The 27052-nt window shown below is 39.3% G+C and overlaps 1 protein-coding gene across 2 annotated transcripts; it reads left to right on the top strand.

Annotated features, from left to right (window-relative positions):
- Positions 1-40: 40 nt before the first annotated feature.
- On the top strand, positions 41-27052 carry ETF1 (eukaryotic translation termination factor 1). Of its 2 annotated transcripts, XM_027076584.2 has the most exons (11): positions 41-180; positions 341-444; positions 16363-16538; positions 17050-17189; positions 19789-19927; positions 20863-21053; positions 21877-22006; positions 22937-23092; positions 23465-23529; positions 24307-24454; positions 24737-27052. In XM_027076584.2, exons 2-11 carry the CDS (start codon positions 359-361, stop codon positions 24817-24819), a joined length of 1314 nt encoding a protein of 437 aa, XP_026932385.1. In that variant the 5' UTR covers positions 41-180; positions 341-358; the 3' UTR covers positions 24820-27052. The 2 variants fall into 2 exon arrangements, with proteins under 2 accessions (XP_026932385.1, XP_014919766.1); XM_015064280.3 differs by lacking the exons at positions 41-180; positions 341-444 and adding an exon at positions 547-571.

The following is a 27052-nucleotide window of genomic DNA, read 5'->3' as shown; positions in this document are numbered from 1 at the left end:
TCCGCCCGCCGACTTCCACTTAGCCTCTGGCGGAGGAAGTGATGTCACAGGCCCCATGTGAGCGGATTGCAACACATGCAGCTGCCTGGAGAGAGGGAGCCGGTGTCCTACGTCAGAGCCGCCGCCGCGGAGCCGCCGCCGGGGAGGAGCAGCCGCTGCCGCCCAGGACTGGGCCCTTAGGTAAGCCGAGGGAGGGAAAAGCCAGCGACCGCCGCGGCGGGCTGCGCGGGGCAGGAAGAAGAGGGCCTCTCGGGGGTGGCAAGGAAGGGGGCCGCTCTGCCCCAGCGGCGGCGCTAACTCTGTGGTCTTGGTGTCTCCGGGCCCCGCCGGGCCGCTCTAGGGAGGAGGAGGCGAGAAGATGGCGGACGACCCCAGTGCTGCCGATAGGAACGTGGAGATCTGGAAGATCAAGAAGCTCATCAAGAGCTTGGAGGCGGCCCGCGGGTGAGCGCCGCGTCCGGCCCCCCCGTGCCCTCTTGGTTCCCGGACCCCTCAGGATGGCCGCCCCCGCGCCGCATGGCCGGATGAGGAGAACCAGGCACTAGTCAACTCCCGCCTTCTGGATCTCTGGGTAGTAGCCCCCGACCCAGGGGCGAGGGTCTGCGCGGTTGGCCCGAGAAGGGATCCTTCCCCTGCTTCGGGGCATAAGGGGCCCCGCTCCCGGGTCTCGGACCACTTAACCCCTTACGTGAGAGGTCATTGCTACTTTTGAATCTCTCCCAGGCACTTGAATCCAACACTTCCCTCTTCGACTCCAGGTGCTGCCACCCTACTCGGGTACTTGGGGATAAAGGGCTCGGCCTTCTTTTCCGAACGCTCTTCCCTGATTTCCTCTCTTCTTCCTTCATGTTTCTCAGCCATACCTTATTAAAATGGCCTCTCCCTCCTGTTTTTCTGAGACCCGAGTGGGTGAAGTTTGGATGGGACAGGACGGAGCCGTGGTCAGGGACAACCTCTTTCTGACTTCCTCTGATATCTCTGGGTCTTCCACCTCTTCCCAGATGACTTCCCCCAAGTCCTCTAGTTACCCCCGGAGCTTCCTGGTTTTAGCTGTTAAAGTATCCGCCTATAAATTGAAAATGCCAACATATGCGGGGTCGGATAGAAGGGACATTTTGGTTGCCTGGGTCTGTATATCCAGGACAAATCCGGATTATGGGGCAGTTGATGTGAACTGTTAACAGGGTCGTTTTTCTCCTCTCTCTGGAACTTTCAGGGATAGAGGTTCCTGATGTACTAGTGCTTGTTGAAATTCATAACTGAATTAGATGGGCTTTGGGTCTCCTTTTGTAAATTTTGTGGATGTGCACTATGGAAATGTTATATTGAAACTGGGTGTATATGCTCCTTTTAGGTTAACAAAGAATTACTTGGTAAAGTTGTGTCAGAGGTACTCCCCTTTTCTCACTTTATTTTGTTCTTTTTCCAGTTGTAGGAACTTTTTGGTTACAGGAAGTGGCCCAAAAAAGCATTTGGAACATGACATATTTGTATGTTTGAGCATTCTTAGAATAGCAGAGTGCCTTGCCCCAGGCCATTTTGAAGGTTTGTTTTCAGCACAAGAATTGTGCATTCTGGTTTCCAGTCCAGGTTTGTTTTTGATTGGTTGGCTTACAATGATAGGATTAATTAAGCTTTTAATTGTTACCCTATGAAATAAGGTGTACTTAGTTACACCAAAGAGCTAGGGTTGATAATTGGTTTTGCCCTTGTGTCTTGTTCTTACTAAGTGACATTTCTGCTTGAAATGAAGCTTCTGAAAGTTTGGCTCAGTTCAGTGACTTGGGCTTTTGCTAACTCTTTCCCTGATGGAAATTGAAGGTGGCAGCTTATTTTTTATTTAAGTTTGTTTCTTTGAACTTAATAAAATACTCAGACCTATATAATAATCTTACAGGAACTTGAACCCAGATGGTTCTGTGCCATATGGTAAATTGAATAATTATTCCCCAAGTGGGAGCACATTATTACAGGAGGGGTAATACAGGTCCTGACCCATTATGTCTGATGCATTACTAGGAATTAGCTAGCCAGGTTCTTTCATTTCACTGGGATCTTCTGTTGTGTTACTTTCAATTGAGTATGGCTTTTATGCATCATTGATGCAGTGTTTAAAGTTGGATGTGACCTGTAGATTTGTTCTCTTACTACTTTAATTTGGAGGCAGGTTCACACATTAGAATCTGCATACGTTATATTCTCTTAGGAAGTCTAAAATAAATTAACGATTATAATTTATTGTCTGAGTGTAGTAACGTTAAAAATAAAACATTGCATGTAATAACAGCATTTCTTTCTACAGCTTGATGAAGGAAGTTAATTCTTACATTTGTCCCTTGCCCTGTTACCTAGCCACTTGAAACCTTTAAGCTCCTCTTTACAGCTTTTAAAGGCTTTATCCCTTTATTAGCAAAGTTCAGTAAAGTTTAAAGCTCACCAAAAATGAGGTTCTTAGTGACTACTTTTTAGTGATGAAGTTAGTTTGGACATTTTAGACCAGAATTAAAGCTTTCTCAAATAGCTGGGAGTAGTCTTCCTTTAAACAAATTATGTGGTTGATAATCATTTCCTACTTTGCTTTTATTCAGGAGTTGATTGCATCTTGATCCCATGAAAATTTTAAATCTTGGCTACTTCTGGGTATTAGTAAAGAGTCAACAAGTGTATTCAGCTTGCTTCAGAAGTTTCCCAGTACATACCAATTTCTTTTCAGGAATAGCAAGATTTCATGTTCATTGCTGAACTGTTTTAAAGTCTGACTCAGATTATCTTAGTGTATGTACAGTGAGAAATGTTTTCTTAACACTAAGATATTTTAAGAAGTGTAATGACATTTAAAGACAAACTGAATGACCAAATGAATCTATACGTACTGGTGTTGGGCAGCCTGTGGATTTAAGGAGAAAACTGAAAATGTTCAAGCATGGTTATTAGCACTAGATAGTGAAATTTACTGGTGGATATTAGAATTGTTTTTGAAACAAATTTTTCCCCCTCCCAGTAGTGTAGAATTCTGGGCATGAAAATCAGATTGGTTTGTTTTTAACAGCTATAAAGTATGGTGTGATAAGAGTAATTTTGAAATTTGAGTCAATTTGTGATTATCTTTTGATAATATTACCCATATTTAGCTTTAAAAGGGAACTGCTGCAAAATGGACTCACTAATTAAGTACATCTGAACAGAGTGAAAGTTTCTAAGCACATACTTTATGGAGTAGTTAGTATGTTCTAGACACTGTTAAGCAGTACGCTACTTCATTAATCCTGGCAGAAAGTGTTGACACCATTTGATAGCCAAGGCAATGGAGGCTGAGAGGTTAAATAACTTGGTATCTGAAGTGTAGCAGAGCCCAGGGCTTGAACTAGTGTGTTACACAGTGCAGTGGATATATTAAATGTTTTCAAAAAATATAAGGCTGGATTGACTCAAATTGTAATCTAAGCTATAACAGCCTTTTAATATTGTCATATCTGTGGAAGAGCATTTATAAGAGCCAAAATGACTAACATAGGGAACTTGGCCAGGAGTCTTTTTGTAGCCCACAATGTACTTAATTTTCTGAATTGAAAGAAGTATTAGTCATATAACTTAAATTTAAGTTAGCTGAAACAGACCTATTTAGTATCATGTAAGTTTAGTTGAATGTTAGTTTCTGTGTGTGTGTTAAATAATATGCCACTTTTTTTGGTATACGTAGTCCCACTTAATGTTAGTGGAAGTTCTTCCTGGTTTATGATTCTCCATCGTTGGCTTAATGGGGACAAGTGTGTATGTAAGCCAAAACTGGAACTAGAGCCATGTGAATGGAACTGTGGTTGTGGGTATTCTGGGTAAGGAACTAAAGCAAGTGGAATATAATGTTACAAGAAAGGTAGGTGGGAAATTTTTGGGGGGTGGGTTGTTTTTTTCCTGCTAATGTTTTTTTGAACCGTCAAGAAATAGCCCCAGAAATAAGGATGGAAGCTTTATAGTTTTCAGGTAATAAAATCATTGCCAGAGCCTGTTATAGCCAAGGACAATGGTACATGTGAGAGACAAGGTTAGTTTGGGCTAAATTGCATCTGTAGGTGTCAGAATACTTTTTCACTTATTTTGATGAGGGAACCTTGTATATGTCAGAAATAATGAAGGCTCAAATAACCCTTGTTTGAAGATCTGCACAGTTTGTAAACTTTATTTAGGTCTTCTGTAGTGGTCTTTGGCATTTTTAAATTTTCCTGTTTAATTAAAAAACAACTTGTAGATATTTTGACTTTGAAGAAAATAGAAATAATTTGGCTATATACATCACTGTCTTTTCTTTCCCAAAATATAGCTTTCTTTCTGCTCTACTCTTAAATAGTTCTGAAACCAAATTGGGAAGAGGGTCCCACACCAAGCATTATTCCAGTCTTAGAGGATAACAGCTGAGTGTCCTACAGTTTAATTCTAGTATTACATAAACTTATCATCTGATCCCCTAAGGTAAAGTGTTCAGTCCCATAAGACTGCCCCCATTTGTGGTAAGTCTGGGCTTCCCCTACTTCTGACCTACAGGCTTTAAATTGGGGGCTTAATGATTTGCTAGAATGGCCTGCAGAACTTAGGGAAATACTCTACTTAGGTTTACTGATATATTATAAAGGATACAAATGAAGAGTACTTAGGGTTAGGTCCAGAAGCATCTGAGTATAGGAGCTTCTGTCCCTGTGGAACTGGGGCATACAACCTAGGTTAACCAACCCAGACGTTCACTAAATCTTGTTCAAGACGTTATAAAACTTAATCTGCAGATTGTCCCTCCTTCCATGCCCCAAACCTTACCCAGAGGTCTTTGGATGGAGCTGAAAGTTCTAACCCTCAGGTAGTTACCTGGCCTTTCTGGTGACCCCCACCCCATTCTGAGACCCACCGTTAGTCACTTCATTAATAAGTCTGGTGTGCTCTTTAGAAACTCCTTATGAGTAACAAAAACCTTCCATAACCTAGGAAATTCTAAGGGTTTCAGAATCTTTGTCAAAAGCTGTGGACGAAAACCACATACATTTCTTATACCATATAACCCTTTTTTTAAATAAATCTCTATAAAATTCTTCACATTATGTTGAATTAAAAGTAATTTTGTGAGATTGTTGAATAGGTTTTTTTTTTAACCTTACAAATAATTTGGACAGGCTATGAATATGATTTGAATTGAGTAAAGTATATTAAATGTGTTTGAATACCTTCCCCAAGTGAAAATTGTTGGTTAACAGAACATTCACCTAAATGACATGTGTAATGTTCTCAAAGCCATGAATTTTAGATACTTTTATTTTTACTTAGGTAAAAAAAAAAAAAGTCAAAAATTAGAATGTTTTTAATTTCTTGAGAAGAGATGAACGTAGACTAAATTACAACTACAGACAGAGGTCTTAGTCTCTTACTAAGAGGTCAGGATACAAATGCCACCAACAGGTCTGAGCCATGAGAAGAGAAAAAAGGGAAGAGAAGATATTTGATAGGGTGTGGTAGCCTTCATGCACTCCTGAGTGTCATTGGTTGCCTGCCTCAACTCAGAACTAGTTCTAACAGCTGTTGATTCAGAAATAATGTTTTATGCACTGTGAACCTAATGAACAATTACTGTCTTTGAATTTCAATCCTTGACAGACTTCTCATTGTAGTAGCAGATATACTTATCCTTCCAGGAAGGAAAGGCTTACTGTGGACACACTCCTAGGTAAGCACAAGTGTCTAATTAGAGTAACTTTTAAGGCCAAATGCAGTGTGGATTATAGGTGTCTCCCCCCCACCCCCATACACACAGACCAGTTGGAACCTTTTATCAGAGGGCTCTTTTTCTTAAAAGCTTGGAGTTTGAGGGTGTGCTCAGTGTGGCCCCTTGTGCCGGATGTTCTCTTGTGAGAAAACTTAAAATAAGTTTGGGAGCAGAGCTGAATGGTCTTACATCCTATTTGAAGAGTCCGAAGGAAAAATTTGCCTCTTTTCCCTAGACCCACTGCTGAAACTGAGAATTAGAACAGCAGAAATTTCTTCAGAGTCTGGCGTGTTCTCTATGGATCTCAGAATAGAACCTTTTTGTAGGATACATTCTATAGGTGTCTATTAATTCTTCAGCAGCCTGTTATCTTTTTTTTTTTTAACATTTATTTTTGAGGCAAGAGAGTGCATGAACAAGGGAGTGACAGAAAGAGAGGACGACACAGAATCCAAAGCAGGCTCTAGGTTCTAAGCTAGCCACACAGAGCCTGATGTGGGGCTCAGACCCACAAAGCACGAAATCATGACCTGAGCCAAAGCAGCTGCTCAACCCACTGAGTCACCCAGGTGCCCCTCAGCAATCTGTTACCTTAATGAGGGGGAGAGGGATTAGAGAGAGGGCTTTGAGGCCCTTCTTTCCAGCAGGTTGGAAATTAGGTTTCTTGTGGGCACTTTACCCAAAGAGCATGAAGTTTCCTTTGATAACAGCTCTATCTAATGCCACTGGACACACTTTAAACCTTTGCCTGCTTTGTATTAAGAATGGAGACTTCCCAGGGTGCCTGGGTAGCTCAGTTGGTTAAGCATCCAGCTTCAGCTCAGGTCATGATCTTGCGGTCTGAGTTCAAGCCCCAGGTTGGGCTCTGTGCTGACAGCTCAGAACCTGGAGCTTGCTTTGGATTCTCTCCCTCTCTCTCTGCCCCTCCCCAGCTTGCGCTCGCTTGCTCACTTGCTCTCTCTCAAAAGTAAATATTAAAAATTAAAAAAAAAAAAAAAAAGGAAACTTCCTTGTTTCTTATTTTTGTCACTTTCTGAACAGATACCTTTTCTTTCTCTGAGTATCAGTGAATGAAAATTAAGAGAAATAATTTTTTGCTCTCTTCTCACCTCCCCCAAAACATAATTGAGTTTTTACAAGCCATAATTTCATTATTTTCTTACATGTTTACATTGATCGTGTTTCCTGTGCTTTAATCCAGCTCTTTCAGTCTGCTTAATTTGTATGTAATTAACAGCAGTTTTCAAACATGAAGTTTACATCCAGTGTATGCTTTGTCTTTTGTCCCCATCCTTCCTATCCAGTTCAGAAGACTTGCTGTCTTCAGATGCCTGAAAACTACCTCTTGTCACGCAGATTAACTTGGGGATATTGTGCCTGTGCTCTTCTGTTTTCACATTTTCATTTGATGCTCTAAGGTCTCCTTGAGAAGAATGTTCTTAGTCAAAACAAAAGATTTTTTTCCCTGCCACATTTGTGGCCCTCTAAATCAGATATTTCTCCAAACTCACATCCAGAGTTCTAGATATATAAAAATTGAAGCCTACAAATGCATTTTTACTACTAACCAGTTAGCTTACAAACTTAAATTATCTGTAGGTTGGACACTGGACATTTTGAAAGAAATGTGTAATGCAGTGAGAACATGGTCTGACACAACCCTGAATTGATTATATGAACCATTTCCAGACCCATGTTAGTACAGAATAACACAGTACATGTTGAAGAGGGGTGTGCTGTAAGATGATTAGGGTCTAGAATGAGGTGTTGGACATTATCAGATACCAAAAAAGGTTGTATAACTACTCAGGCAGATTTCCTAGGCAAGGCAGGTACTGTCATAGAATGTTACCTTGGGCAGTAGTATTTGGCTGATACAGTATCTTTGATACAGTGATGGAGTGAAGCTGTAACTGCTCTATGGCTTTGAAATTGTAATTGAAATTCATTTTTGATTGAAAGCCAGTTAGTCTAAAATTAGATCCAAGAGCTTTGTGTTGGTTGATGGTTGGTGAGCTGTCAGGGTATTGAAATAGCACAGAGCATTTGTGCATGTGTGCCTTGTTCGTAAAGTTGGCATGACAAAGCTTAAGACAGTCCCAACAGTTTGCCTTTCAACCTAAATAAACTTTCATTTGCAAGTAATGAAAAGTGCTGATCCCCAAACATTAATTCCTTAATACCTCTGGGTGTTTTTAGATTTTACTAAAAAATATTCTTCCTTTCTTGGCTCCTATTTTCTGGCATCTTCTGGGCTTAATGACTCCATTTAAGCAAAGAGAATTCTCAGGAAAGACAGGGTTAGAGGTTCGTGGCTGAGATGTGTTTTAATAAAACTAGTTTTCTAAAGATGAGGTGAATAGCCTACATTTTGACTCCTCACAGCAATTCTGTGAGGAAACTATTGCCATTTCACGGATGAAAAAATTGAAATAAAGAGTGATTAAGTAGCTTGCCTAACATCACGCCCCACCCTGGTGAGGGGCAGTGCTGGATTTTCTGTTCCTACTTTCCTGATTTCAAAGCCTGTGATCCTATTATACCACGCTGCCTTCCTCTTTGATTGGTATTTCTTTGCTAAGTAGAAACATCTCCCATTCCCTTCTGAAAGGAGAACTCTTGTCCAAGGAGATTTGCATTTTACTAGAGGGAGCAGGTGTGCTGAGACCCAGGAGCAAAGATAAAAGTAAAACAGACATGCTATTTGCAAATCTACCCAAGGAAGAACTTGAGTACCAAACATATTTACTCTTAATGAGCATCACTGGTGAGGGAAGTAACTTGGGTTTAAATCCTTCCACAGAATTTCATTTTGTGTATTAGAACAGTAAGAAGAAGGCAGTGGCTTCTGTTTTATGTGAAAAGTACTTATAGTGGTGGTAAAGAAACATCAGGTGAACTATCTCATTTCTAGGATTCCTTGTAGAACACTGGTGCCTAATGCTGGTTGTGACTGATACCTGTAGGCTTTGCCTTGATGTGAGACTACTAGAGAAATTTTCCAGCTTCTTCTGCTCCCTGGTGGAATATTCCACTAGGTTAACTTTGTGAAGTTGTTAAAATTTTTCTTTTTAAGACCAAATGAATGCCTGTAATTGTATAAAAAGGCATCAGATACATACATTTTTGTTTTGGGTAACTAAGTAATTGTAGTGCTTTTGAAGGTAAAATACTAAAATGAACCTTTGTAAGCTTTCTGCTGGAAATTTTTGGGACATGTGAGTTATTCTTTTCTCTGCAGAAGCTGCTTTAATGTCTCAGTATATTCAGATCTTGGAGTTTGTCCCATCTGGTAATGGCTTCTGACCCTAAGGTCAATTGCATAAACCAATTTCTGGTAATTCTGTTTAGTCTTTTGAACAGTAATAGAATGCTCCCTCCTAGTTTAGTATTCTCTGAGCTGTTTATAAAAGGCAGGCCCATCCACCTCCAATCTGCCTCATAGATGATGAGGGGCCAGGGCATCAAGTTCAGGATGAACAAAATTAAGCAAAAGAAGACACTTTGGAAGTATTGGTTTTGTTATGTTTAAAGACTAATGGAGTGATTTGGGTTTTTTAACGAAGCGAAAGCTGGGACACTTAGTCATTTCTAGGCAAATGGTGGTTCCTCTCCAAAGACTAGCAAAGTTTTAAATGGTAGTTTAGAATAAATCTCTGGTGTTTGCCTAGAGGAGACCAAATATAGAAGATCCTCTTTCTGATGTTAAGAATTAACCGTTTGTTTATTCATCAGATTCATGTGCTAAAATGATTTGTGCCCTTAAGCTTCTGTAGACCTAGTGTAAGCAACATGTTATCTTACTATTTGATACTTGATGGAAGAGAAAGTGGGGTTAGATCTTTGAAGTGACTGACAACTAGACAGAAGTAGTGGCTAACTCTGGGTTATATCAAAATAACGTGAACCATGCCACAGCTGTAGGATAAAGCTACTTAAGCTTTTGTATAATAAAATTATTTAAAGTGTTAGAGGGGAAAGGATTTCTGCTTTTCTTTATACAAAATTGCTTCTGCTCTAGCTATATTAATTTGAACTGCATTTTTGGTTTGGTTCTTTTGTTCTTTTGGAAGATTTGATAAGTCCTGTAATCTAAGAATGGTAGTTGCCTACCACAAAGTCAGCTTTTATCTCTGGACTTACTCAGATTCAAATAAAACTTACCACCATCTGAAATACCCCCCACCCCTCAACTGTGCTATCATGTTAATTCTTTCTGATTATACTACTAAAGAGCAGAGGGGTAGAGTACATGGAGCTACAGTTCCATCTGGTTACCTTTGAATGAGCACTTCCTATCTGCTATCCATGCTAGGTACTTCACCTGTATTACAGAACCCTCATGACCTTGGGAAGAAAGTAGAAACTGAGGTCCAATCTGTGCTCCTGGGGCACCTGGCTGTCTCATTTGGAAGAGCATGTTGATTCTTGATCTTAGGATCATGGGTTCAAGCCCCACATTGGATGTAAAGAGTACTTAAAAATAAAAAATCTTCAAAAAAAATCTGTGCTCCTAACCAGCCTCCTACTCTGTTCCCATATTAAACCCATATCAGAAAGACTGCTGTAGTCTCAAAGTTTAAACTTGGTATGTTTGGTAAAAGAAAAATAGAAACCCCATGGTGAATAAGAAATACAGACAAAGGCAGTAGAAATTGGAGAGGAACTCAATGATTTTTCAGCTGGTGATCCATATAATGTGGCTAGCTTGGCAATTATCAGAAATGATTTGACTGAGATTTAAGTTGAGTTTTTTGAGCTTGAAAAGGGGATGGTGGGAAGCCTTGGGCATCCATATCCTAGGCACGACTCCATCAAACATTGAGATGAAGGCTCCTTGGTGAGCACATACTCTAAATCATAATTACAAAGTATTATAGGCAGTCTCTAAAGTGTTCTGGTTCCTAGCCTGAAAGTAGTTCCATTACGTAAGAGTGAGGAGAGGGGTAGCAGGACATTTGTGTTCTATCTGGGAAAAGTTGGACAATTCATTGTGGTTGTATTGCTGCCAGGAAGGGTAAATGACAGCATCTTACCTCCTGCGGGTGGGTTCTGTGAGTTGATCTTCTTTAGGTTTGGATGAGGTCATGGAATTTGAGTTCAGCTGGCCAAGAGATCCTTCTTGCAGACGCAGAAAGCTAGCCAAACCAGTGATCCTCAGCCCTAATTACACATCAGAAGTGATGCTGATTCTGTTGGAATCAATCATTCCGAAAATTGAGACTCCCTCTTAATCACAGTCACCACCACCGTCACTGTCCCTATTGGGGGAGTGATGGAATCAAGGTGGAGGAAGGGGAAATTTTTGTTGCTGAGCATTTGTTTTGCTCCTTTAGAAAATTTTCCAGAGATTCAGGGTTCTCATGCAAATAGGTCACTGAGCTATGAGGTTTTTTTCTTTTTCCAGTTACCTTTCTAAAATGTTCTTGAGCATTATTGATGAATCTTAATAAGCTCTTTACAAGTGAAAGAGTGCCTAGATTTTCTCTGCTTGTCTTTCATCAGAAGGTACCTTGAATCCAAAGGCTGGAATTCTGAGACCTAAACTTACACACATCCCATAGTCCAGGCTTGTTCTGATTACCTTGCATTTTCTTCCTGAAATACATTATAGTTCTGGTACTTCAGGTAACCTTATAAATGTCTCTGTGTTAATAGTGCTCAGGATTCACAAAACCTTGGATTGATAACTGGTGGCACTATCATAACCTCTCATCTTAGGGAGAGAAACTTTTCCTTCAACCATCTATTTGAGACTGAAGGAAGGAAAAGCTGTCAGCTCTTTATTTAAATTCTCTTCCTTCCTGAGTTTTGTCTAGTTTTATTTACTGTCTGCATTTAGTCTATTTACAACTACTACTTCCTTCTGTCTCCCAAATATTTTACTTCTCAGAAGTTAGTCTCTGAAAGCATTGATGAACTCTTCTTTGATAAGGGAAAATGCCCCTAAAATGGTGAGAACAAGAAGGAATCTAAGAGCAGAAGCCCCTGGGAGCCCTATGTGGCACATTGTTGTGTATTGTCTGTCTTGCTTTGCCCAGTTTTTACAACCTGCATGTGAATCATTGCTGTACCTTATAATTCACTAACTCTTAAATGAGAGCCTTTTGATTTTTGAAAAAGGATATAGTGGCAAAGCAGACCAGTACATGAAAACTCTTAAATTTAAAAAGGTAGTAGTTTGTATATGTAGCCAGCAACTCCTTGGTGAGAGTTTTACTTCTTGTTTTTCCCTGTGGGTTATTCGGGTTACTTTGAAATATTCAGCTTCCTTGGGGAGCCTGGATGGCTCAGTCATTTGAGTGTACAACTCATGATTTTGGCTTAGGTCATGATTTCACAGTTCTCAAGTTTGATTTGAACCCGGGGTCCAGCTCCACGCTGATTGTGCAGAGCCTACTTGGGATTCTCTCTCCCTCTCTTTCTGCCCCTCCCCTGTTCTGTGTTTCTGAAAGAAAAAAAAGGAAAGGAAAAAAGGAAAATTCAACTTCCTTGATTTTATTTTTGTGTTTACACAAACTGGTCTAGCGACTTTGAGTGGCTTGCCTTGGGGGTAAATGAGCGGTTATTTTGTTTGGAAACTTTCCTGGTAAAACTTAAATATGCTTCTGTTAAACCCAACATAAAAAAAATTCAGATATTATCAAGTAGCCTTTAAATTTTAAAATAGAGGCCATCCATTTAATAAAGATGAATTCAAAAATTTAAGGTGCTCCCCCTCACCTAGGAGAGAGAGAGAGAGAGAGACGTAAAGGGGAAACTAGTGAAAGGTCATTTTTTGAGCATTAATCAAAATTCAAAGGGAGTAGGAGGCCAAAACTAACTTTCAAGTAGTGTTTCAGATTTAGCAACTTGGTAGAATTTTTTGTTTGTTTGTTTTTTTGTTTTGCAAGCTACATTTCTGAATTACTTAAGTGGAAACCTATGGCAAGATAATGTCCTCAGGTGTCTTCATTACTTTGTCCTGTAGAATGTTACATGGTTGTAAGTGTAAGGTTGGTTGTCCAACTCTGGTGCTATAACAGCAAAGTTGCTTAATGAATGCTTATCTTCTTAACCTATCTGCAGTGGAAAGTAAATAGCTGCTTATCTTAAGGTCATTGCTTTGTCCTCTGCATGATTACCTTGCTTTAAGGATTTCCTTCAGGCATTTTGGGTTCACTCAGTGAATTTGTCCCAACATCCTCTTTAGCCTTAAATTTTCCATCCTTTGGGGTCTGGTGCCTGTTGACTTCCTGAGCTGAGCCTTCACCCCTGCTATCCTTGGAGCCCCTTCTCTTTCCATTCCCTACTGATTGCCTCTTTGCTAGTTCCATCTCCTAGGAAACTACTCTGTAAATCAGAGCACGTCAGCTTTTAAAAACTGAGCCCTTTTGAGAAATAACTCCTTTGATCCCTAAAGATTCCAAGAGCCCGTGGGATAGAGAAATACGTTCTTTTGAGAATTGTTAATCTGAGAATAAGCACAAGCTAGTAAAGTCCATGTTAAAACTTCTCATATATATCTTCTTTTTTCCCCATTTTGTACATTTTCCTATTGTGCATAAATTGACAGCCCCTGTTTAGAGACAGGTAAATGGCAACTACAGTAGAGACCATGTTTGAAGTTAAATTTACGTGTCTAATGTTTCCAGTCCCTATGAAAGCAAAGTCTTCTCCCCCTTAGCCTATAGTGTTTGACATAACTCTGTTAAAGACTTACCTGAAAGGTTCTTAGGAAATTTCCTTTTTTAGAAACCTAGAAAGATAAATTACTGGAAGAAAAGCAGTTTGTTACAGTTGGTTGCTTAAAAATAGGATCCAACGAACTCACTGACGGTAAAGAGCATTTTTCTTTTTTTTTGTAATTGAAGATAACCATTTGTTTCATTTGGGAATTCTTTTTCCATCTAGTTCAGAAACTGGAACATGGCCACAGGTAGAATTTTATGTAGAATTTTTTATTTCTGGGTACCTTCTCCTGGTTTAGAAAAATTCCTTTTATGTAGTTGTATTGTGAACATTAAAATGAAAAACATTTTAGAGAGTGATAACCTGACTTAATGTGTGTTTGTGTGTGCATGAGCAAAGGATTGTCCTGAAGCAGTTTTGTTTTATGATCATTTTGATTGTGTTTGTGATGCCAAGTAAAGCTGCTCCTCATAAATTTGCTTGCTTCTCTGGTTTGGCTAGAATACTTGTTCCCCTACCCAAGGGGTGGCAGCAGAGCACACACCATACTTTACCAGGTACTGTCATTTGTCATTGATCAACTTGTAGTTCATTGAGGAAAGTATCGCAAAGGTTATGAACTGACCTTCTGGGTTTTAAATAGAAACCCCAACAGAAGCAGTGCCAGTTTCAAAGATAGAAAATAAGCTGATAATCTGAATGTAACTATTCTGATAGTTGGAAGGGCTAGATAGGCAGCTTGTCTGCTTATAGAGAAAACTTGTATTGCAAGGGAACTGAGGGATTTACCACTTAGAAGACTTTAAAAGGGCAAGGTCTTATGTAAATGAGGTCCTTTTCCAACATTAATACTGGGAAAAAACAAATTTGCGGGATTAATTTTACTGTATGAAGATATTTTTCCAGACATTTTAAAATTTCAGATACCTGTGGATAAAGGTTTTTTCTACATTTTATTGTAGAGTGCCCCCAAGAACTCCTAATTTAAAGAGAATGTGTGCTTTACATTTTTGTGTTATCATAAATGAACTTTTAGCTTTTGTATTGTGGCAGAGTACACACAACATGAAATTTAACCATGTTGGCCAATTTATTTATGCAGTTAAGTAGTGTTAAAAATACGTTCACAATGTTACACAACCAGTCTTCAGAACTCTCTTTATCTTAGAAAACTGAAACCATGCTAAACAACAAACACCCTATTTCCCCTTCCCCCCCAGTCACAGCAACCCACTGTTCTTTTTGTCTCTGTTAATTTGACTACTCTTAGATACCTCATGTAAGTGGAATCATACAGTATGTGTCCTTTTGTATATGACTTATTTCTCTTAGCATAAATTGTTCAAGGCTCATACAGATTGTAGCATGTGTCAGAATTTCCTTTAAGGCTGAATAATATTTCACTGTATATATGTACCACTTTTTTGTGTTACTATTGATCCATCAAATGGATAGATGGACGTAGGAATTCTAGCCATCTTTTGGCTGTTGTGAACATTGCTGCTGTAAGCATTAGTGCCTAAGTATCTGGTTCCCAGTTTCACTCTTTGGAGTATATACCCAGAAGTGGCAATGCTAGATGATGTGGGAATTCTGTGTTTATGTGAACGACTGCCATGCTGCTATTCATAATGGCTGTGTGATTTGACATCACCCAGCAAGACATAAGGTTCCAATATCTCCATGTCTTTGCCAACAGTTGTTATTTTGTTTTTTGATGGTAACTATTTTAATGGGTGTGAAGTGTTTTTGTGTGTTGATTTGCATTACCCTGATGATTAGTGATGAGTTCATTTGTTTTGATAACGTAGTTTTGTGTTTGCTTCAAGTAGAAGTAGAAATATTGAAATGAGATCTTGTTAATAAATGTCTGGAGAATGTAGCTAAAAAAGGTTTTGGCATCAGTACTGAGGTTATACAGAAGTTGGTGGCTGCTCAAAAGGGACCTCCCACGTGGCAGGGCTTTGATAGTAGTGTCCTTCATAGTTCAGAGTTTGGTCCTGGTTTTGAATTTTAGAAGCTGGAATTTGTTTGAGCACCCTGAATTGGCCAATTTCTCATATATGGGGTGTGTGTGTCTTAGATTGAAAAATGATTAATATGGGGGCGCCTGGGTGGTTCAGTTGGGTGGTTAAGTGGCTCTTGATCTTGGCTTAGGTCACGATCTCACAGTTGGTGGGATTGAGCCCCACGTTGGGCTGTGTGCTGACAGCAAGGAGCCTGCTTCAGATTCCCTCTCTCTCTCCCTCCCTCTCTCCCCCCCGCCCCCCCTCCACACACTGTGTCAAAATGAATTCTTTTAAAAAAGTGATTAATATGTAAAATACGTTTAGAGAAACACATAGAGTAGATGTATGATTTCCTAATTGGGATATTTGTTTGAATTCCAAGATTCTGCTATTCCTATTAGGAACTAGTTTAGTTCCTAAGGGTGCTAAACTAGTGATTTTAAATTTTCATGGTGAGCCTGGAATTTAAAGAAAAGGAGAGACACTATGATATTCAGTTATTTCATCTAGACTTTGTAAAGACTTGTTGTATCATCCTGTGGTGGCTTCTCCCACTGAAGAACCACCAGATTCCAAGCTTCTACCATGGACTCACTGTCATATTCCAGCCTGTTATCACCCCCTTATGAAAGCTTCTCTCTTTGCCCTTGAAGAATGAGGTGTTTCCCAAGCATCCTTTAAAGTGCCTTACTACTTTTTCTTTTGGCTAGCTAAAATTGATTCAAATAATTGAGTCACATTCTGTCACATTCTGATCACTTTTCCTAATTCTGGGCATACTTTGATTACACTGGAATAGTCCCTATCTTCCTAATCACTGAGAGTGATATATTTCGATTTTAAGGGGATTTCATTAGCTCCCTTTACTATGATAAGCATGAATTTAAACTCTTGACTTATGTGGTACTTGAACCTCTGATGTTACTCTTTCTTTCACAGCAATGGCACAAGCATGATATCATTGATCATTCCTCCCAAAGACCAGATTTCACGAGTGGCAAAAATGTTAGCAGATGAGTTTGGAACTGCATCTAACATTAAGTCACGAGTAAACCGCCTTTCAGTCCTGGGAGCCATTACATCTGTACAACAAAGACTCAAACTTTATAACAAAGGTAATCTAGAATTTGATCATTTTCCTCCTCTATTGTGTTTTGGTTATATTTTCCACTTTGATCCTGCCATGATGCTTTTGGTCACTATTGTATCTTTTTCAGATAGCTATCAGCAATTTACCTTTGGCCTTGGAACTTACCCCTCTCTCCCCCTTTTTTTTCTTTAAAGCTAAGTAGTAGTTACTTAAAAGTGTAAATCCTCCTTTTTTAAACATCTCAAGTATTTTTAAAATTAGGGAGAGAATTCTGCTGGAGAGATTTACAGATATTTCTGCTTTATTTAAATTATGACTTAAAGGAACCAGGGACACGGGGCACCTGGCTGGCTCAGTCATTAGAGCATGTGACTCTTGATTTCAGGGTTGTAGGCTCAAGCCCTCCATTGGTTGTAGAGATTACTTAATAAATCTTTAAAAATAATAAAAGAGTAGGGACAGTACTAGGAACATTTTCTATTAATTGAGGAAAATTAGCTATAGATTTAAGTAGAGAAATTGTGTGTTTTTTGCAGTACCTCCAAATGGCCTGGTTGTTTACTGTGGTACCATTGTAACAGAAGAAGGAAAGGAAAAGAAAGTCAACATTGACTTTGAACCTTTCAAACCAATTAATACGTCATTGTATTTGTGTGACAACAAATTCCATACAGAGGTAAGAAGTTCAAACAGTATTTTCATCATCCCAGAAAGAAACCCTATATCCATTAGCAGTCATTACCATCCTCCCCCCCCACCCCCCATCCGTACCCCCGCCTCCCCAAGATCTCTCAGCTCTAGGCTACCATTGATTTTGTCTGTCTCTCTAGATTTCACTTATGCTGGGCATTTCATACAGTGGGTAGATTTTTGTGAATTGTTTCTTTCGCTTAGCATCAGTACTTCATCCTTTTTTATTACCAGATCATATTTGCTCTATTTGATTTATCTGTTCATCAGGAATATTAGGAATAATAGTGCTCTGAACATACATGTACCATATGTGTGACCATACGTTTTCATGGGAGGGCAGTATATATACTTAAGAATGAAATTGCTGGGTTAAATGGTAACTGCTTAACCTTTTGAGGAATTGCTAGACTATTTTCTAAGTCATTGTACCACAAGGCTGGCTATTTTCAAAAAAAAAAAATTATACATTAATTGTGACACACTGAATGACCATCATGTTTGAAGAAAGTGCTAAACTGGGTTTGGAGAACTGGTTAGAGGTGAAGAAATAATTGCCTATCTCTCCATCTCTCCCTGTATACCCATGATACTTGCCTATATTTCTTGCATCCTTAGTTTTCAGTTCAAAAATTATAAAACCTTTAGGACTGTAAGAGCTTTTATTTCCCCATGAAACTTTTGAGTGACAGAGCTGCCATAAGATAAAATTTAAGGGTGGAAAGGAAACCTCATTAGAGTGACCTAAATCAGTCAACAGTAGAACAATCAGGAATTCACAGCTGGCTCCTAGTTCAGTCTTTTGCTTTTCATCAACCTAGGGAAAAACCTCTACAATGGAATTAGAACTGACATTTGTCGACACAGTTTACAATGGATGATTTCTGCTAACTTGACAGGAAGTCCAATTCCAGTTGGATCTTGGTTCGTTGCATAGATGGTTGAGACTGTTCTCTGGGCTATCTTGCCAGCCTCTTTTTGGCGAAAGCTTCATTGGGAAGGCTCTTAGCTACCATGTCCCACTTACCTGTATCTAGTTTCATGAAAGCAGATTTCAAGTCTTAATTTAAGTAGTACCTGTTACTTGTGTTATCTAGCTTTTATTAAGCTAGCTTCATTGGTATTTCTAAACCTTAACCCTTCCAGGTACTCTTTAATCTTGCTAGCTTTGTTTTATTTTGGCTTCAGCTGATATGTTGATAACTAGATGTGAATGTGACATGCTGTACAACACAATTTATGTCGCTTCATCAGGACAATTACACATTCTTAAGAGGGATAAGTATTCCCAGATGAGCAGAATTATTGAAAACCTAAACTAATCAAGCCACCTAACAGATTGTGACATGATGGCACAACATTCATGTCTTAATGCTAATTTTCAGATATGGTATGATTAAAGATTGATTACTAATGATTAATCTGCTTTCTGGTCAATTCTTAAAGGAAATATTTTCTTCCTTAGTTAAAATGGAAAGGGTATTTCTTAACTCCAAAGAAGCCTGGCACCTAGGAACTAGTCATCTACCAGGTGTGCAGATTCCATCAGGAAAACTCTTGACCCATCTATATGGGTTCCAGGACTATTTAAATATTTGTTCTTTGTGGGGACAGAACTATGGGGATATAATTATAAGCTAACCTAGAAGGAGAATTTTCCCCCAGAAAAACTCCAAATCATTAGCTATGTAATAATACCTTTAAAATAAAATTGAGTTTTAGGGGTGCCTAAAATTGAGTTTTAGGTGGCTCAATCCGTTAAGTGGCCAACTTCAGCTCAGGTCATGATCTCACCGATTTCTGAGTTTGCGCCCCATGTCGGCTCTGGGCTGCCAGCTCGGAGCCTGGAGCCTGCTTCAGATTCTGTGTGTGTCTGTCTGTCTGTCTCTGTGTGTCTCTCCCTCTCTCCCCGCCTCCTCTCCCTCCCCCTCCCTCCCCCACTCACGTCTCTCTCAAAAATAAACATTAAAAAAAATTTTTTTTAATAAAATTGAGTTTTAGATCCTGATACCATTAAGGGTGTTCAAGACATATATGTTAAATGAAACATTTCGAATCTAGATCTTTTTGTAGACTTTCTGGGTTTTCTCCTCATGGACTCCTTCTCTAGAGTTGATTTACAAGATACCCTTATTTGCTATAATGAATCCTGCCTGCTAATGATGGGATAATACAGAAAGTGACCTGATGGAGGTTAGCTTTTTGTACTGTTGTTGTTTTAGAGTTTGGACTTTTCATTTCAACATTATGTTCCATGGATTGCCATCAGTCTAAATCAAATCAAGGATAGAATTAATCTGAACCCTATACCTCTCTTGGTTTTCTATTCATGTGTCCAGGTCAGGTTTGTTGAAAGGCTTTCTATCATTATTGTTGGTGTTTTTCCCTGCATCTGTTTCAAAATTGACCGTATGGGTTACGTATTTATAGCTATAGTCTAAATTATTCCATAAAATGACTTTAAGTACTCCTACCATTGTGGATGGGGTAAAAGGGCTTGTATGTACATCCTTTTGGATTTTGTCTTGACCCTAACAAAGCTTTGGGATTTATTTATTGTGTGATAACTTATGTTTGCTTTTCAGGCTCTTACAGCACTACTTTCGGATGACAGCAAGTTTGGCTTCATTGTAATAGATGGTAGTGGTGCACTTTTTGGCACACTCCAAGGAAACACAAGAGAAGTCCTACACAAATTCACTGTGGATCTCCCAAAGAAACATGGTAACACAGGAGGAGAACATGAGCCCATTTTGTGTCTAGCAAAAAAGAAACAAATAGTACAGTTGACCCCTGAACAACACATATGGGTCCCAACCTCTGTGCACAGTTGAAAACCCACATAAAACTTTTTTTTTTTTTTAAGTTTATTTATTTACTTGTTTTGAGAGGAGAGACAGAATCCCAAGCAGTCTCCATACCCAGTGCAGAGCCTGTTGGCAGGGCTTACTCTCATGAACTGTGAGATTGTGACCTGAGCTAAAATCAGGAGTGAGTCAGATGCTTAACTGACTGAGCCACCCAGGCACGCACTTTCGCCCCCCACCCCCGCCAAACACACACATACAATTTTTGACTTCTCAAAAACTTACCTACTGATAACCTATTGTTGGAAGCCTTTACCATTAACATAAACAATTGACTAACACATGTTTTGTATGTTAATTATATTTTGTACTGTATTCTTTAAGTTAGGGAAAAAATGTTAATGAGAAAATCATCAGAGAGAAAATACATTTACAGAAATATACTGTGTTTTTCTTAAGGGTCAACTGTAGGGGCACCTGGCTGGCTCAGTTGGTAGAGCGTGCAACTCTTGATCATGGGGTTGTGATTTCAGTCAAACTACACACTGGGGGTAGAGATTACTTTAACAAATAAAATATTTTTTTAAGGGGTGGTCAACTACATAAAGGGAATAACTCCAGATGAGAGGCATCATGAAATGACACATGACTCATTGGTGCTTATGATTCTTCTTTTGATAAGATAATTGGTATTTATTCTGAAAATGTGTATCAGTTTGTGCCAAACATTCATTTAAAATAAATAGTAATTTTTCTCTGTCTTTTTGTTAGATAATGGCATGATTCGTTTTTAATTAGCAAGTTATTTTTTACTTACTAATTACCCATTTTTTCCCACTTTTTGTGTCAAAGGTAGAGGAGGTCAGTCAGCCTTGCGTTTTGCTCGTTTAAGAATGGAAAAGCGACATAACTATGTTCGGAAAGTAGCTGAGACTGCTGTACAGCTCTTTATTTCTGGGGACAAAGTGAATGTGGCTGGTCTTGTTTTAGCTGGATCAGCTGACTTTAAAACTGAACTAAGTCAATCTGATATGTTTGATCAGGTAAGTGAGAAGTAGATGCTCTGTTAAGTTGCTAGGTGAGAGTAGTGGGTCCTCTGAGCACTGGGACATGCACATCTTTTTGGTTTTCAAGTGATAGATTTCATGTTTAAAAACAAGTTGACAGAATTTCATGTTTAAAAACAAGTTGACAGGTTTTTATTAAGAAACACTCCTCCACGCTTTTCTGGGTCTTCTTTCTCTCTGAAAACCAACCATTTTTAGATAGAATCATTATGGTCTGGTGGCAGCTTCTGGTTTAGCGAATTGCTATAATTAGCCTCAAAATGGAATGTGATTTCAGAGAAAGTAGGGGTTTTTCTGGTCTTCTGATTTATTTCTGGACGTAAATAAAGCAGTGAAACTCCCAGTAATATGATAGAGCTGATTAGCCTAAAGCATTTAATCCAAAAAAATCTTTTGGTCTACGACATGGACTCAGGCATAACACATTTCAAAGGTGCTCTTGAGAGGGAGTAGCATTATATGGTAGAAGTCTCAACCAAAGAAGTGGTGTTGTACTCAACCACTTTATATGGCAGGAACCAATATCCTGTTTCCTTAACAAGGAACTTAGTCTTGTTGGTGATTAATGAGTTGTCGAATCTAATCAAATGTGTGATATGACTGGCTGGGGAAGTTACACTTTACAGTGTTGCTCACTGAGACCTGCTCATGAACATACTGGGCTCTTTCCCCGTATTCTCCCTCTTTAGACTTTAGTTAGAAGTGGTTAAAGACCCATTAAGAAGAAATGTGTCTTGGTCAAGGTGTTTTGAAGTACTAATGATGCCTTTTTTTTTTTTTTTTAATGTGTGTATGTCAGAGGTTGCAGTCAAAAGTTTTAAAATTAGTTGATATATCCTATGGTGGTGAAAATGGGTTCAACCAAGCTATTGAGCTGTCTACTGAAGTCCTCTCCAACGTGAAATTCATTCAAGAGAAGAAATTAATAGGTATCAGTGAAATGCAACTTACTTATTATGTGAAATGTATTTGTATGTATATTTGTGTGTGATTATATATATATGTAACAAAATGCCAAAAGGGTAAGAGGAAGATTGAACGTTTGTATTAAAATCTTCCTCAGTGGAGTCATTAATCTTCCTTTATTCTTGAGTTCTAGTAAGTGTGCTTGTATTTCCACTCTTTTTACCCTTTGGCAATAGGAACCAAACTTCAGTTTTCACATATTATCTTTTATAATGCAGTGGTGAATAGAGACCAAATTAAAGATTAATCTGGCCATTGGGGCACCTGGGTGGCTGAGTCGGTTAAGCATTGGCTTGGGTCTTATTCTTCCGTTTCCTGAGTTCCCTGCTTGGTTTTGTGCTGACAGCATGGAGCCTGCTTGGGATTCTCTCTCCTCTCCTCTCTCTGCCCCTCCCCTGCTTGTGCTCTCTCTCAAAAATAAACAAACCTTAAAAAAAAATCTGGCCATTATTTGGCTTTGTTTCTGATTTATGGAGCACACATTTTTCCAAGTGGTTCTGTACTTGGCCCCGCTATTAACTCTTGAGTCAATTTCTAGAGCCTCAACTAGAGTGGTAGGACTTTTCACAACTTTTGGCTCTTATTTTTAAGTTGTTATTTTCTCTCTCTTGGGTTTTTTTAAGTTTATTTTTTTTATTATTTATTTTGAGAGAGTGCATGTGTGCGCAAGCCGAGGAGGGGCAGAGAGAGAGAATATCAAAGCAGGCTCCACACTGTCAGAATGGAGCCTGATGCAGGGCTTGGTCCCACAGACCATGAGATTATGACCTGAGCCAAAACCTAGAGTAGGATGTGCAACTGACTGAACCACCCAGCCACCCCTATCTCTTGGATTTTGAGCCAGAAAGTCTATTTCTACAAAGGAAACTTTTAATATATGTGCTTCCTCACAGGACGATACTTCGATGAAATCAGTCAGGACACGGGCAAGTACTGTTTTGGAGTTGAAGATACACTAAAGGCTTTAGAAATGGGAGCTGTAGAGATTCTAATAGTCTATGAAAATCTGGATATAATGAGATATGTTCTTCATTGCCAAGGCACAGAAGGTATGAGAATTAGAAAGTTAAATAAGATTATGGTTTGTTGGTGACCTCTGTGTTCTGGAAACCTGGGGTGGAAATTTGGGAGAGGTGGCTTCTGTCTGCGTAAACTGTTTTGCTTGAACTGATAAATGTCTGCTTAAGACTGTTAAATTTCCTGAGGACAAGAACTGTATCTTGAGTATGTTTGGTGTTTACTTACAGTAGGAGCAGTATACCTGGTAGACGTTAAGTGCATGCTGACTAATACTGCTTATAAAAAGAAGGTTGATAGAATGAATTCAGAAGCCCTTTCATCTAACCTGACTTATCTCATGGGACTTAAATCTGCTAGTGTATAAGAACTAGGTTAACATACTTTTTCCCCCAATACTACAGAGGAGAAAATTCTCTATCTAACTCCAGAACAAGAGAAGGATAAATCTCATTTCACAGACAAAGAGGTATGTGATTGTTTTCCTAGTTTGGTAATAAATGCAAGGAAAGGAAATCTATGTTAGGGCATTGGCGAAGTAGAGTATCAGCTTTGAGATACCAGACTTCATACTCTTGGCAGTGGGGGGCAACGGGAGGTGGTCACGTCTTATATGCTACATGCCTGTCTGATTCCAAGGAAGGAGACCGTGCCATGAAGTAGTTAAATATTCTCATTCTTGAAATAGTAAAGAGGAAGATTTGATTGACTAGTGCCTCTTCTGCATTGTGAATCCTGTGCTGCTTTCTTCACTCACTTTATAAGCTTTTGTACTGAAACAGCTTCTGCAGCTTTGGTCTGTATGCATCACCACAAAAGTGTCACCTGTCCAGCACAGATCACTTAAAGTTCCTCAAATTCTGAGTTGAAGGACTTTGTTTTTCACAAGGTTGCCCTAAAAAGTAAATCTGGCTTGTCTCTTCTGGGCTGTTAAATGAGTGCAGCCTAGAGACACTTTACAACAGCCTGACTTTAGAGACAACAACAGGAACCAGAAGTTGAAAAACTGCTAAGTGTGTGTTGACATTTTATCATTGAGCCAGAGCCTGAGGAGGAATGTTATTTGAAATAGAACTTCTGTGCTATTAGAATTATGTCATTAGAAACCAGAATTCACATAGAGCATGGCACACCCACTTAATAAGGAGAGAGAATGAGAATGATCGTGGGTCTGGGAGCTAGGGTGGCTAAGTCTTGATTACATCCTAATCCCATTTTTTCTGTATCTTCATGGTCACCCTTGCAGACAGGACAAGAACATGAGCTGATCGAAAGCATGCCCCTGCTGGAATGGTTTGCTAACAACTATAAAAAATTTGGAGCAACGTTGGAAATTGTCACAGATAAGTCACAAGAAGGATCCCAGTTTGTGAAAGGATTTGGTGGAATTGGAGGTAAGTAGCAAATAAGAAAACTAAACTTACGGCCAGGGTCTCAGGCCAAAGCTTTCCTGGCTATCCCAAAATCAAGCTATGAGATGAAGTGTGCTCATCCAACGAGGCAGAGGCAGGAGGTTGAGGCAGCACATGGTTGCAGGTTCCTTGGTTGGAACTGTATTTTTTATCATCATCTCTTTATTTTCTGTAATTCTACAAGGGAATTGGACTTTCCTTATTGAAGTGAACCCTCCCCATCCCAGGAACACTGGTGATTTACTCTTTGATTTGCTTTCCCAGGTATCTTGCGGTACCGAGTAGATTTCCAGGGAATGGAATACCAAGGAGGAGATGATGAATTTTTTGACCTTGATGACTACTAGGTAGTCGACATGGGTCCGGCAAAACGTGCCTCACCCTCCAGCATCCAACCCAAGGAGCATACCCGTGGTGGAATCCAAACAGATCCCTGCCTTACAATTGGAACATTTCCAGAACTTAATCCATGAGCATTGGATATTGAAAAGAAAACCGAAACAAAACCAGACCCAACCCTACACTTTGGTTTGTCATGGTGTCAGCGCAGCAGCCTACAACTAAGTTCCTAAAATGCCACTTTGGACTAATTTAAAAAAGAATCCCAGTTTTTACTTTTACTCGATGGTGAAATTGGTTGCTCTTGTATTTTATGAAAAAAAAAAATGATTTTTTTAACCTTCATACATAGAATCAAAAATACTTTAACTGCTGTAAACCTTCAAAAGTTAATAGAAATGAGATCATACTGGTTTGTTTCTTATTTTGATTGGAGAAAAATTGCTGCATTTCGCAGTGACCCATTTACATGGCATTCTCAGCTTAGACTGCATAAGAAGAAATACATGCGGTGAAATGTTGGAACCATTTTTTCTTGGTCTCTGTTTAATGTTGAAAGGGTGAGCTAATAGGAGGCAATTTCAACTTCACTCCCTCACATTACTCCTCCCCCTCCAGACTGTCAGTTTCAAGGATGCAAATTGCATTGCAAAGTCAAACTGACACAGGAAGCATTTGGGCCAATGCACTGTTCCCTTTCATCTGTTTTGCAGGCGCATTTGTGCCCAGGGTTTGGGAGCCCTTGGCATCAATTGCATTGATAAGGGTTCCCATAATCTTAGCCTACTAGAAACCAGTTTGGGATGGATATGATGGGGCTTCTGTGCTATTGCTGGGATTGGGAGAAATAAAACATGCAATTTAAGTGGAAGCAAAGAAATTTAAAGAATATTTTATTTTGCTTGGGTCTGTCCTTGGTAAAAGGGAGATGGTTGTGTTTTCCTTGTGTTGGATGGCATGATTATGTGAATGTTTTGATTTTTTTTAAGTGAACTGCAAGGTTTTTCACAGGAACGACTGACAAGACATGTATGACTGTGCATGTAATTATAAACCCCTGACCTCCTGGTGGGGTTGGAGCATCTGTTTCAAATATGGGACTTACAAGCACCTCTCATATGAGAAATTATGGGAGGGGGGTGGGAAGGGCAGGGGTGGGAAGGGATGGGACACAGCTTCTGGCACCAAGGACTTAACTATTGTTGGATCCAAAAGTGGGCCTGAAAACCTGAAGCTCACGCTTCATAGCTGGGTTCTAAGTTGGATTTGACCCCAGCTGACATGCAAGGTCATGGCGTGCCCGAGGTGGTGACAGTGAATAAAGTGTATAGGATGTGCCCAGTGGTAGCAATGGAAAAAAGTATACCAAATGGACTTTGAAGGACCAAAGGTTTTTAAAAGTCATTTGGTATCGTTCCCACACTGATAGAGTAGTGGGGTACATTTGGTTTTCAAATTGGGTACTTTTAACACTTTAGTGCCTGACTGCTGTTCTTCACTGACTTGACTCAGTCACTTGTAGCTTTATTGGTCTGAACCAGCTCCTTGTTCCCAGGTTGCAGACCTGCCTATCGTTCCAATAATCCTGTTTCACTTGAATGAAGGGAGTATGTCTTAATTGTAAAGCTTCTGGTTCTCACACTGTATACTCTGAGGTCCAAATGACTGTCTTTTAATGTATAATCTGATGTCTCAACCCCCAGTGAGAAGAGTCCATTCTTTGGTATTCACCAACGTGGGAGGCTTCACCGGAACAGGCTTTTGCTTTGGGCTCTGCTGTTTGTTTGCAGAACACCCAAGAGCGAGCAAACATGCTCTCTTCACAGCAGTACCTTAGGGTTTTGCCATTGTAAATGGGTCTAATGTGATATGACAAGACCAGAGAAATTGGATGTAAATTTACATTTTTGAATATGCTTGTTGTTTCACATGATACATTTAGGGTATGCAGCTCCTTTTGTAGTTTTTATTTTTACTATTTAAGTTTGGAAATGATGCCAAATTTTTGTATTTCTTTAATCAATGTGTTCTCTTTGGTGATATATATTGCATTATATATTGATGTGTGTATCAATATATACTGATATGTATTACACTTACACATACAAACACGTAAATAAGAGGGGTGAAAACCGTAGCCTTTGCATTCTCTATAGCCTCTACAGAGAGATCCTAAGCAGCGAAATCTTGGTGTTGTGATGTACAGAAATGGAGAAGAGTATTAAACCATATTTAAGAATA

This window comes from Acinonyx jubatus, chromosome A1, assembly GCF_027475565.1.
Source record: "Acinonyx jubatus isolate Ajub_Pintada_27869175 chromosome A1, VMU_Ajub_asm_v1.0, whole genome shotgun sequence".
In the NCBI taxonomy this organism is placed as follows: Eukaryota; Metazoa; Chordata; class Mammalia; order Carnivora; family Felidae; genus Acinonyx; species Acinonyx jubatus.
This window is presented reverse-complemented; position numbering and strand designations above follow the sequence as displayed.

Excerpts from the sequence above, each read along its gene's own strand:
- ETF1 (XM_027076584.2), top strand. The coding sequence starts at position 359 with ATGGCGGACGACCCCAGTGCTGCCGATAGGAACGTGGAGATCTGGAAG. Across the intron at positions 23,530-24,306 it reads CTCATTTCACAGACAAAGAG|ACAGGACAAGAACATGAGCT; the intron begins GTATGTGATTGT and ends TCACCCTTGCAG. Across the intron at positions 24,455-24,736 it reads AGGATTTGGTGGAATTGGAG|GTATCTTGCGGTACCGAGTA; the intron begins GTAAGTAGCAAA and ends TTGCTTTCCCAG.